The sequence below is a fragment of the Hemitrygon akajei genome, chromosome 1 (genome assembly GCF_048418815.1).
Source record: "Hemitrygon akajei chromosome 1, sHemAka1.3, whole genome shotgun sequence".
NCBI lineage: Eukaryota > Metazoa > Chordata > Chondrichthyes > Myliobatiformes > Dasyatidae > Hemitrygon > Hemitrygon akajei.
Window position 1 is genome coordinate 40,101,650 of NC_133124.1, and position 13,232 is coordinate 40,114,881.

Below are 13,232 nucleotides of genomic sequence, written 5' to 3' on the forward strand. Positions count from 1 at the left end.
GATTATTGTTTTCAATTTACTCTTGCGGGCAAAAATGTTTGCATAACCCAGAGTTTGCTCGTCTGCACTCAGATTATTTGTTTTGTTCGTAATTTCTTCACCTTCAATATCCTGCTGGTTATTAATGATCAGAATCTCAACTGGATCAGCCACATAAATACCATGGTAGAACAGCAGGTTGGTGGAATGTATATCCTGCTCTTCTAAGCTTCCTCACACCTGGAGCCCTGCAGTCTGACTCTTTGACTTGACTGGATTTATACAACTCCAATAGCTGTCAACCACTTAACCACATTCAGAATAAAGCAACCCACTTGACTGAACATTCCTTCCTTTTATCCCTGGTGCACACCGGCTGCAGTGTACACCATCTCCAATTTTCACCGCAGTTACTTTCATTTGGCAAGGCCCCTCCTTCATGGTATGCTGATCCAAAAGGTTAAGATACATGGGATCCATGGTGATTTGGTAGTTTGGATTCAGAATTGCCTTACCTATAGAAGATAGAGGGTAATGGTATTCTGGCTGGAGGATGTTGATCAGTGGTGTTCTTTAGGGATCATTACCGAGATCTCTGTTTTTGTGGTTATATATAAATAACTTGGATGTGTTACGAATGTGCCACAACTCTGAGGGGCCGAAGGGTACAAAGTCGCCCCCTCCTTTTTGAGAATCGCAAGATCGCTATTAATTAGGGTCTGGGACCCAGGAAATGAGTGGGGGACACGCAGAATACACAAGGTTTGGAATATGTCCTGGCCTCAGCGGAACGGAACCACTGATAACGGCCATTGTCTCTTGGAGACGGAATTGTGTATTGAGTACTGTACTATTCAGTGAAGCCCTCAGGGGACAACCAGAGTGGGCTGATTGAGGGATTGCATCATCCCAACCTGATTGACATCTGAGACCCCGTGAGTAAGGATAAAAGAGGGTCTGGGGAACAACCCCTTTAGACGCACCAGGAGAAACGCTAGAAATCCCGTGACAGCGTTTAATAGCGACAGCCGGTGGGGGGCTCGCGTGCGTCCTTTCCCTTTGCCTGGGATTGGCGGCCTCACCACGGAAGAACGGCTTTAGCTAAAGGAGAGGCCACAAGTGAACGGCTACACCAACAGGACTCCTGAAGGATCGAAATCATAAAGGTTGGAAAACCCGTAGCGGTACCTGTTCCCATTCTATTCCTATTTCTCTCTCTCTCCAACAAAGTGCAACACAGCGACAACCAAAAGGCTGCAGCCTGAATGAACTGAGTGACTTTTATATTTCCATCGGACAATACATTATCCCCTAGACAACGATAGAGCTTATTTCTTATTGATTATTATTATACCCGCACTTTTAGATTTAGTATTGACGACATATATTATCTGTATGTTTGCATTGATATTATTTTTGTGTATTTTTACTAATAAATACTGTTAAAAATAGTACCATCAGCCTTCAACGGACCTCTCTATCTTTGCTGGTAAGTGACCCAGTTACGGGGTTCGTAACAGATGAGAGTGTAGTTGGATGGTTTGCAGATGATACAAAGATTGGTAAATGTGTGGATAGTGAAAAGGTTGTCGAGGACAGAGCAGCATAGAGATCAGCTGTAGATATGAATGGAGAAACGGCAGGTGGAGTTCCATCCTGGCCAGGTGTGGTGCTGTACATTGGGAGATCAATTGTAAGGGAAATATATCGTTAATGGCAGGACTTTTAACGGCAATACAATTCTGAGAGGCGTGAATAGGGAAGGATGGCCAATTTATTTTCTAGGATAGAAATGTCAAATACTAGAAGACATGCATTTGAGGTGAGAGAAGGAAAATTTAAGGGAGATGTGCAGGACAGTAGCCTGGAATGGGATGCCACGTCTAGTGCAAGAGATAAGATAGTGGCATTTAATAAACTTTCAGATAGGGGAAGGGGGAATATGGATCATGTGCAGGCAGAAGAGATTTAGTTTAATTTGCCATTGGTTTTGGCACAGCTGTCAAGAGCTGAAGGATATGCTACTGTGCTGCACTGTTCAATTTGCACACTGAGGCCACTTCCAAACCAGTAACCCCAGGCAGCAGCAAGGGTGTATAAGCACATCATCACCTTTTCGTTCTTCTGTGATTTGAAATTGTATCACTAGTCTTTCATCATTGATTCTGTATTCCGGAACTTACCCGGCTGCACTGTGGGACTACCTTCACTAAAAGTCTGCATTTCGAGAAGGCAGCTGGCCAGCCACCAATTTCTCAATAAATGCGAGCTTTACAGTAAATCCTAGATCCTGAAAACAAAATTTAACAAAAAATGTTGACAGAATCGGGTTTAATCACCGTAATTTGAGTCTATCTAAAAAAAGAGAAAGTATGTAAATGTTGTTAAATGCAGATCTATTTCGAACCACTCTGTGGCGCAATACCACTGAGTTATCCTGCTCTTTCTGTGTAGCGCCTGAGCTTTGGTTTAAAGGCCATCATTTACATTAAGTGGCAACACTGAGGCAGGATGATGATTCCAGTTACAAGATTGAAATCACAGACTCTGTTTAAAATGATTGATTGCTTTCTTTGTTTTTTTTGTCACTGCAGAACATGTGAATTACTCAGAAGATCACCAAGAAGTGAGTGAATCCTTAGAGTCTGACCATCTGGAAATAACAGGTTAGTCAGGAATCTGATTGCAATTTCACCAGCTATTTTTCTACCAATGTTTTTTTTTGCCTAAAGCATCCTTTATATCATCATGCTCTTTGCTTAGATTCAAGGTATTGGGAGTCATCTTTGACATCTGTTCTGTTAAATTTGATTTCCCAGATTGCATCTATAATTCTACACAAACCTAATTTAACAGCATAACTATCAGGTTCTGTCTCGTGGATGCTCTGTTCTTGAAATCTGATTTACGCACCAGTGTTACAACTGAGTTTTTGTTTATACCTGTTTATGCACTTGACAGTTTATATATATGTGCTTCTTTTTTTTAATTAGGCGAGGCAAAAGAGGAAACAATTATAGATGAACCAGGTAAGCAAGAACTGCTTTTTGTGGGTGGGGGAGGGGGAAAAAGTTCTGTACTTGGGCAATGTCTTTTGCTGCCTTGTGTCATCTCATAATAATACAGTCAATGAAGTAGTTTTTATGTTGAAATGTATGGGATGTAGAAACCAATTTGTAGAGGGTAAGCACCCACAAGTCATTATTTGTTACCTTTTTTTGGGGGGCCAGGATGTCAAGGAGAGCTTCACTCCTGTTCTTCAAGATAGTGCTTTGGATCTTTTACATCCACTTTGGAGCAGAAATGCCTCATTTTAAATTCTATCCAAAAGAGAGCAGAGACAATCTAGAGAAACAATCGTAGTTGTTTGTTGAAGTGACATTCTTGTAAGAATCTGGGGTAGAAGTGAATTCATTATCTTTTGACTTGAACAAGAGTACTGCTCACTGAGTTGTATATAGACATAACCACTTAGTAAATAATTGGTCCTTCCAAGTCAACTGTATTTTGTTTTGTTGATGTATGGTTCAAACTATACTGTATTAACAAATCTTTATGCACAATAATTCTCATACTTTTTAAGGCTTTTATTCTCTCCAACTCCCATCTTTAATATCACTGGCAGATATTCATTATCCTTTTAGATCAACTGCACATCATTGTGGTTGCAGAGATAATTATTGCTACAAGTGGTCTTCAGATATGCCCTTTTTAATACAGGGGTAGCAGGTGGAAAGGAAGCAAGTATAACATTACAGTTTACAAAATAGGAAAGGTAAAATGACTGAGCGGTTAGCCTGATATCCGCTGTCGACAAACTGTTGAATCCATCATTGCAAACACCAAAGGTACATAGTAAATCCTAACAAGGTTAATTTGAAGCAACGTGGTTTTACGGTATGAAAATCATGTTTGCCAGATCTACTTTTTGATGCTGCGTCTCTAACAGAGTACATTTTTTAAAAAGAAAATCTGGTGGTTGCTGTGGATCCAGCCATTCAAAGACGTTTGATAAGGAGCAGCATAAATTGTTGAACATAATTAAAGACTAGTTCATGAGGTTGGGGGAAAAGGCAGGATAGGGAAAGGAAGAATTAAAGGATAAACAAATCAGTCATTTTTAGATTGACAGACTCTTTCCACAGGGTTAGGTCCTGGACTTTAGACTAGTCACTATTTGTGCTAATGGAGTAAATGAGGAAGCGATGTGTCATACACGAGCTTGCTGATGACAAAAGCACAGCAGTGCAAGTGAATAGGGAAGATGATGTTGTCATTTGTTTTCTAACATTTAAGAAAGGTCAGAATCACTATCAAGTGCCGAATATTGGATCTTTAATAGGATGGTAGCTATGGTAATAGTGGCAGCAGATTAATTTCTTTGCAAGTAGCTTAGTTAACAGATCCTGAATTTTTGAACATAGAACATAGAAAACCTACAGCACAATACAGGCCTTCAGCCCACAATGCTGTGCCGAACATGTACTTACTTTAGAAATTACCTAGGGTGACCCATAGCCCTCTATTTTTCTAAGCTCCATGTACTTATCCAGGAGTCTCTTAAAATACCCTATTGTTTCTGCCTCCACCGCCTTCGCCGGCAGCCCATTCCACGTACTCACCACTCTCTGCGTAAAAAAAAAAAAAAACTTACCCCTGATATCTCCTCTGTACCTACCTCCAAGCACCTTAAAACTGTGCCCTCTCATGTTAGCCACTTCAGCCCTAGGAAAAAGCCTCTGACTATCCACACGGTCAATGCCTCTCATCATCTTATACACCTCTATTAGGTCATCTCTCATCCTCTGTCGCTCCAAGGAGAAAAGGCCAAGTTCACTTAACCTATTCTCATAAGGCATACTCCCCAATCCAGGCAATGTCCTTGTAAATCTCCTCTGCAAAAGGTTTCCACATCCTTCCTGTAGTGAGGCGACCAGAACTGAGCACAATACTCCAAGTGGGGCCTGACCAGGGTCCTATACAGCTGCAACATTACCTTTCAGCTCCTAAGCTCAATCCCACGGTACCTTATCAAATGCCTTGCTGAAATCCATATACACTACATCTACTGCTCTACCTTCATCAATGCGTTTAGTCACATCCTCAGAAAATTCAATCAGGATTAAGGGGAACAGCCACAGGGGTACTGTCTAGTATCTGACTCTTGCCCTTCTCTCTCCTGACTGTTACCCACTTATTTGTCCCTCAAAGCCCCAGTGTGACTACCTGCCTATAGCTCCTATCTATCACCTCCTCACTCTCCCTGACCAGACGAAGGTCATCGAGCTGCATCTCCAATTCCCAAACGCGGTCCCTAAGGAGCTATGGCTCGACACTGGGAGTCTCCGGACTTCCCACATCTGACACCCAGTACAGAATAGTGGCCTCACACACATACTTCCTGTTTCTATTCCTCAAGTAGCTGACCTCACCTCGACCCATTATTGCCTTAGCCCTCCTATTCTGACTCCCTCTACACGGCATCGCCCACTCCTCTGGCACCCGTTTTCTAAAGCTGTCTTCTATTTAAACTCTTCTCGCTGTTCTAGCTGACTGACGTCCACGCACTTGCGCAGTCGTGCCTTGACTACAAGTGTAATTCAATTTGCTGAGGAAAAGTTATAGAATCAGCTTATTCAGTTATCCTTGCCCCGTAACTGATAAACGTCTTCATCAAAAAAGAAACACAATTCAGGCAAGTACTGTGTTACTTGACCAGATTGTCTTTCAATGAATCTAGCATGATGTCTTTATTGCATGTTTTTTGACAGCCCTTTTGTTGAGGACTGCTCTCAGGAAAGTCGTTTGATGTTCAGCAGTTCCTGCACCTACTGTCTATTGTCTATTGTCAGCAATTAGCTGGTTCCTGTGCAATATTTTATGGATATTTTTGACTATAGATGTGCAACTTCACAGAAGGCATGTATCTATCCCATTTATATTTTTATAATCACAGAGTTACTTGGTCTCTCCATGATGTTCCAGCCTGTTTCAGCAAACTAGGTTTGGATCCTAAACCCTATTGTATAATTCGAAAAAACACGATTTCTTGAGTAAGAAATCTCTTCTACTTGTTATATCTCATGCATTTTTCTTTCTTTCCTTAACCCAATGTTCCTTCCTTTTATCAATATTCATCCATTTAATCTCAAATGGTTTCTCATTTGCTTTCTCTCTGTCATGCATTTGACCGGTTTATGATATTTGAATAAATGCAGTTTTTAGATTTTTAATTTCGAGTATTAATTAGTAGGTTAGTGGTCTTTTGCGTAGTTCGGTGACTGGAGAACTGAGGAAGTAGTTGGGCATAAAAGAGAGGATAGGTTACAGGAAAGACATGAGAAGTGGGATTGACGTGATTGCTCCAAGAGCCAGTGAAGACTCAATAGGTTGAATGGCCAGCTTCTAAGTCATGAGGAAATACAGTAATATGAGCAATGGGGCTATTTCTTTCTCACGCTTTGGTGCCACTGTATAGATTTATTATTAATAAATTAAAAATGTAGTTGAAAAGCAAATTGACCAGCTTTCAATCCATCAGTCCTTTGGCTTCCATTTTGAGGCTTAATTCATAATCTTACAATTTTTGATAATTTTATTAAATTGCTGTTATTTCATTACAATGTGACTGTGGGTATTGACCGTTATAGGTCCTCACCTTAATTTTAATCCTAATTATGTACATTTTATAATTGCTATCCTACGCATTGAATTGACTAGCTGCTGTGCGTCTCAGAAATCTGAAGAGTGGATATTTGCATTACACTGAAAGATGGGAGCAGGCATTTCTGGTCTCCTTCACTATCCTTAAGTTTAGTGTCATTCTGTACATTAGAACTGAAATATACTTAATAGTCAAACCCATGATGGTGCCTTAGCCACTGCTACTTACTATGAACATAAGTGGGCGATATCTTTTTTTAAATATTTTTCCTTAATGATTGACAGTGATATTCAGTGAAATTTGGAGACTGTGTCTTGTGTTTCATACTTACAAAAAAGGTACATATTGTAATTGGAAAGGCCTCGTGACCTGAAAAATTAATGAGTGAAGAGGTTCATAGTGCCTTTCATTTTCTTAACCGAGCTGGGATGTCTGGTATCAAAATAACAATTTGTATTAATATACATCTTAATTTCTTGGGGGATTTATTGATAAAATCAATAAAAGCATTTTTGGCAAGAAAGAAAGATTGAGGAGAAATGACCAAAAGATTGTTCGGAGAGAATGGTTCTAAGATGCATTTTAAAAGGACAGAGAGAGGGAAAGAAAGACTTGGGAGAACAATTAAAAACAGGTTGAAAGCTTAACTACTATAGTCAAGAAGTTATTGTGGACTCAGCAGCACATTGGCTAGCTTGCCAGTCACCATTCCCAGTACTGAAAGAGAGTTAGGAATGGGGTCAGGTAATTGCTCTTGTTGTGTGAGTGGGCCTGTGCAGGATCGGAGGCTTTACTTGGGAGGCTTCGGCAAGGAGGCACAGGTGAGTAGCAGGTAAGAACAGGTTTTTTTTATCAAGTATGCTATTAGTTTTGTGTAACTAAAAAAAGATTTTAAATTATAACAAATTAAATATAATAGGGTTAAAGGATCACGTGATATGTTGTAGCTGCATCAGGTGGGAGCTGGTGGACCCCATTGTGGTTCCTGGTGGCCACATCGGTAGCAGTGTTAGTCGCTCGAGGAACTCAGGCTCAAAGTTGATGACCTGGAATCTGAGCATCAAACACTGTGATACATCAGGGAGGGAAGAGTGTTACCTGAATGCTGTGTTCCAGGAGGCAATCGCACACGATAGATGATCTACTTCAAATTCGGTCTGTTGCTAGGGCCAAGAGGGTGTGACTACAGGTAGTGGGATCCATGAGGTAGTGCTGGAAGAGCCTTAGCCCTTGAGCTTGTCTAACAGATCTGCTGAGGGAATTTGAGCAGCTACTGATTAAATTAAAAAGTAGAATCAAAAAATTGGTCATCTCTAGATTATTACCTGAGGCACGTGCAAATTGGCACAGAGTTAATAAGATCAGAGAGCTAAATGCATGCCAAAGATCAGTGCAGTTCTGAATTCATGTGACATTGGCACCAGTATTGAGGAAGGAGGGAGCTGCCCCAAAGAGACGGGCTCCTGGCGAATCATATTACTAGGGCTGTAGATAAGGCTTTAAATTAAATATCAGAGGGGTGGGTTCAGCAGCTTGGAAAAGTAAGGATAAAATAAAAGGGAAGGCGAGTGCAGGAAAGGGTATGGAAGACTCCAGAATAATAAAAAAAAAAGACAAGTAGCTTAGAAAGGTATAAGAATTGAACTTCAGGTAACACGGAGACATAATTGAAAAGGGTGATGAAAACAAGATTGAAGGTGTTATACTTGAAAGTACGCAGTATACAAAGTAGATGATCTTGTAGCACTGTTAGAAATTGGCAAGTATGACTTTGAGGGCATCACTCAGTCATGGCTGAAAGATCACAGCTGGGAGCTTAGCATCTAGGGATATATATATATAATTTCCAAAAGATAGAAAGGTCAGCAATGTAGATGGGTGACGAAGAACTTCTGTGGATATTGGGCTGTTCCAGGATCATATATCTGTGCAGTCAGAAGGCATGAGGACCGATCAGTCAGAGAGGAGGCCTGTCGTGGATTTGGAGGATTATCCGTGTCTGTGGCTAGGCGGGACGGTGGGAGAGAGGAAAGGGGCTTGTTTGTTATTTTGTTGCTTGTTGTGTTCTGTGTTGTTCTGCTGAGCATGCTGTGTGTGGCAATACTTGTGGGCTGCCTCAGTACATCTATGGCTGTGTTGGATGTTATGCAAATAATGCATTTCACTGTATGTTTCAACATGCGTGTGATAAATAAATCTGAATCACTAGCCAGAATGTGGAATACAAATTACAATGGAAGAGGCACGTAAAAAAGGCAATGTTCCACTGGCCATGGGGTATTTCAATATGCAAATAGTGGGAAAATCAGGTTGTTGGCTGGATCCCAAGAGAAAGAGTGTGTAGAATGCCTTCAGATGGCTGTTTAGAGCAACTTGTGGTTGAACCCACTAAGGAAGAGGCAATTCGGGATTGGGTGTTGTGTCATGAACCAGATTTGATTAGGAATCTTAAGGTAAAGAAATGCTAGGAGGCAGCAATCATAATATGATAGAATTCACCCTGTAGTTTGAGAGGGAGAAGTTAAAAATCAGATGTATCGGTATTACATTGGAGTAAGGGGAGCTACTACCTCAACCCTGGAGAGGCAGTAATGGGGTTCAAAGAAATGGTGGACAATCTCAGTAAGTATTTTGCATCAGTCTTCTCTGTGGAAGACACAACAGTAGTATGCCAGAAATTTGGCATTTCTGTGTATCCTTGGTGGCTGTTCTGAGACTGTGATTTTAACTGAGTTATAATTTCAACAGGTTTAACACTGCCAATGTTTAGTGTCAATTTGCAGTGCTTTAGTGCTTGGAGACTTGTAGCTGATGATGATGTACCTTTTTGTTTGGATGTATGCAGTTTTGTCACTCAAGCCATCCGTATGTCACACTGTTCGGAAAATTTAATGTTCGTGAGCTTTAGGAAAATGTAAACTTTTTGAGTTTATATATACGGTATGTTTTTTAACTTGGGAAGAAAATACTATGATTAACTAAGAAGAACATTTGTACATGAATTAGAATTACAGGACTGTGAGCATCAAAAGATTTGCTAATAGGTTGATCTACACTTGAGAATAAATATTTCTGCTTTTCATTGTATTTGCATAATGTAGGCATCCATATACTGTGCCTGACAGAAATTGACCAGGAGTGCTAAAGTTAGCTGCAGCCTAATGCAAAAATGAATAAAAGTATTGATGCTGTATGGTAATTTGTAAATTGCTATGTGTTAAGAAATCGCTGACAACATTGATGAGCCAAATTTGTCTTTTTTTAGTGCATTATTCTTTGAGTTGTGTGATTTGTCTGTAATCATAGTGACCACACAGCAATGGTTTCTGCCACCCTCCTTCACATTACTGTCTTAAATTAAGATATAATGAATATTTCAGTCAATTTTTGCTCACGAGCATTTTAATTTGTTTGAATGCTATTTCTTTCAGCACGTGGCACATTTTAAAGCATTGTTAAATGTACTTTTGAAATGCTGCAGAATTATCGTAAAAATTCCCTTTCTTGCTCGGTCTTTCATGTCGTTCTCAGTTGGACATAACAATCAACTGAGAGACTCAAACATGATGGTTTGGCTCAAACAGCAGCATTTTTATTGCCTTCGACCTCTGGGCCCATAATTTCTCTTACTCTCTCATTGTTGTCAAGGCTGGGACTCTTCTAGTTCAGTGAGAAATGTGAAAGAGAATGTCCAGAACAGCACCTGGCATAATCTGGCAATGCATTTTCATCTTGGTGAAGCTACAACACAAGAGACTGGAGTTGACAGTATGCTGTGGAACAGAAGTATGCAATGCCACAGCCAACATACTTGAAGAATACTGTTCTTCTTGCTGCATCCAATCGTAAATGATGGCTGATGATTAAATACCAAATAGCAGGGAGAGGCACGCTGAATGTACAGATCATAAATGGTAATGAAATCAGGATGATGATGCAAAAGATGAGCCACATGTGTTCGCCAGAAGTGGCAAGGGGATGATCCACCTCTGCCACTGATTTGGTCTTTATCTGATTCAAATCACTCCACCAAACAGTTGGATAGAGCACAGTACTAGACAAACATTATGGGATGTGGCAACATCCCAGCAGTGGTGTTGAAAACTTGTACTCCAGATCTGACTGCACCTCCAATCAATTTCATGAAAGATACAGTACTTGAAGATATGGATTAAAATTATATATCCTGTCCACAAATGACTGCACAGATTAATTTGGGTGGTTATCACTTCAGAGCTAACTTGTGATCATTAGCAACATGATGGAACACTCCATCGCAGAAAATAAGTTCCGTTTGCTTTGATCAGTAATTCTCGATTTGGGGTCTACTAGAGCTTCTCGGCTTCAGTATATGATTTGACCAAGGTTATTAAGGGACTTGTTTCCAGAAGTGAGTTCGATGTGGCTACATTTGGCACCAAAGCACCATTTAACTAGTTACACACGCAAAATGCTGGAAGAACTTTGGCAGACTTCCTCATGTTTATGATTTAACTAGTTTGGCATTTAGAAGTTTCAGGGAAGTTAAAGATCATGGTCATCATGCAAGAAAACTATCCACTAGCTATTGTTGTGGTTTTTGGAGGCCTAGTAGCTTCAGGCATTCCTCAGGACAATTTTACAGGCCCAAATATATCAAAGATTGCCAATGGGATGTAGTGGGGGGCAGGGTTGGTAAGAGAGAATAAGAAAATGATTTATCTGAGTAAACTGTTAAATAACACGAGCTTCTACAGATATACAAAAGAAAGGGTGGCTGAAGCAAACTGGATGATATCCATATCCATATGCAGTTAGATCTGCCCAACATTCAGCTTTGGGCTGTAATGATGTTTTCCTTTGTACCTCTCTTTGATGCACAAGAACACATTTACTGTTTGCTCCTTTCCCCATCTTTGCAAAGGACTTCTCAACCTTGTGACCACTGCCATACGGAAAGTTAACTAACACCTGAAAATGTCAACATCTCCAAAATCACCTTTAATTTACAGATTATTTTGGCCTGGGCATATAGCCATTCTTTGAGTTGCCAAAATCTGATAATTTCCTACATGAAGACATTCTGAGAAGATGTTCTCCATATGTTCTCTACCTGTTCCAAAAAGGTGACTCTGCCACTTCCTCAGAAGCAATCAGTAAATGCAACTTGGTGCCTTCTGCAGAAAAAAGCTTTTTTTTGCTTCCAGTAACAATGGAATGTTTGTTATCAAGTTAGCATGACTCCTTAAGACTTTGTACATACTGTATTACATGCAGGTTTTTCTACATTAACACTGTACTTAAGTTTTACTAAAGGAGGATGTTTCCAAAAAATTATAAATGGAGACAGCCCATTCTGGGATTGAAAATGAATCTCTGGGGGAGGGGATATATTGGAATTCTTAAACGAATAATTATACATTCTCTTTGACTTTTATGTTAGTAAGTGTTTCTTGCAGCTCATTTATAATTGCACTCTGTTCTTTAACTATGAAGTTGTCTACATTGAATCTTGTAAATTGACGCCGATTTTGGGGAAGCAAATTATAGATCAAAATCAGGTTTATTATCACTGACGTAAGTTGTGAAATCTGTTGTTTTGTGGCAGCAGTACAGGGCAACACATAAAAAAAGCTATAAATTACAATAACAAATATATATCTAAAAATTTTAAAGTGAAATGAGTGGTGAAAAAAAAAGAGCAAAACTAGTGAGGTAGTGTCCATGAGCCGATCCATTGTCCATTCAGAAATCTGATGGCGGTGGGGAAGAAGCTGTTCCTAAAATGTTACGTGTGTGTCATCAGGCTCCTGTACCTCCTCCCTGATGGTATCAATGCGAAGACGGCATTTCCTGCATGATGGGGGTCCTTAATGATGGACGCCATCTTTCTGAGTCATCGTCTTTTGAAGACGTCCTCAATGCTGTGCAGGCTAGTGCCCGTGATGGAGCTGGCTGAGTTTGCAACTTTATGCAGCTTTCTCTGATCCTGTGCAGTGACCCCCCTCCATGCCAGATGGTGTTGCAACTAGTTAGAATGCTCTTCACAGCACAACGTACATCTGTAGATCTTTGCTAGAGTCTTTGGTGACAGACCAATCTCCTTAAACTCCTAATGAAATATAACTCCTGATGTAACTTCTTTGTAATTGCACTAATATGTTGGGTTCAAGATAGATCTTCAGAGATCACCCAGGAACTTGAAAGTTCTTCCCCTTTCCACTGCTAGTTCCTTGATGAGGGCTGGTGTGAGCTCCCTCGACTTCCCCTTCCTGATGTCCACAATCAGTTTCTTGGTCTTGCTGATGTTGAGTGCAAGGTGGTTGTTCTGACACCACTCAGTCAGCTGACCTCTCTTGCTCCTATACGCCATCTCATCGCCGTCTGACATTCTGCTATCAACGTCTGTGTCATTGGCAAATTTATAGATGGTGTTTGAGTTGTGCCTGGCGCACAATCAGTGGGTGAGAGTAGAGGAATAAGCGAAGCATGCAACCTTGAGGTGTGCTGATGTTGACTGTCATTGAGGAGGAGATGTTAGACTGTTACTATATAAATGTTATTGTGGAATCGTGTGTTAGTGTGCTATTCACTGTTGCAGTAAGCTGTG

At 40.4% G+C, this 13,232-nt stretch overlaps 1 protein-coding gene across 9 annotated transcripts in view; it reads left to right on the forward strand.

The window, feature by feature from the left end:
- unm_hu7910 (un-named hu7910) overlaps positions 1-13,232 on the forward strand; it is a 210,608-nt gene that overhangs the window by 141,614 nt on the left and 55,762 nt on the right. For all 9 annotated transcript variants that reach the window (XM_073041733.1, XM_073041782.1, XM_073041724.1 and 6 more), the window contains 2 exons: positions 2,574-2,645; positions 2,973-3,008. In XM_073041733.1, the coding sequence (XP_072897834.1) occupies positions 2,574-2,645; positions 2,973-3,008 (108 nt within the window). The remainder of the gene's footprint in view (positions 1-2,573; positions 2,646-2,972; positions 3,009-13,232) is intronic.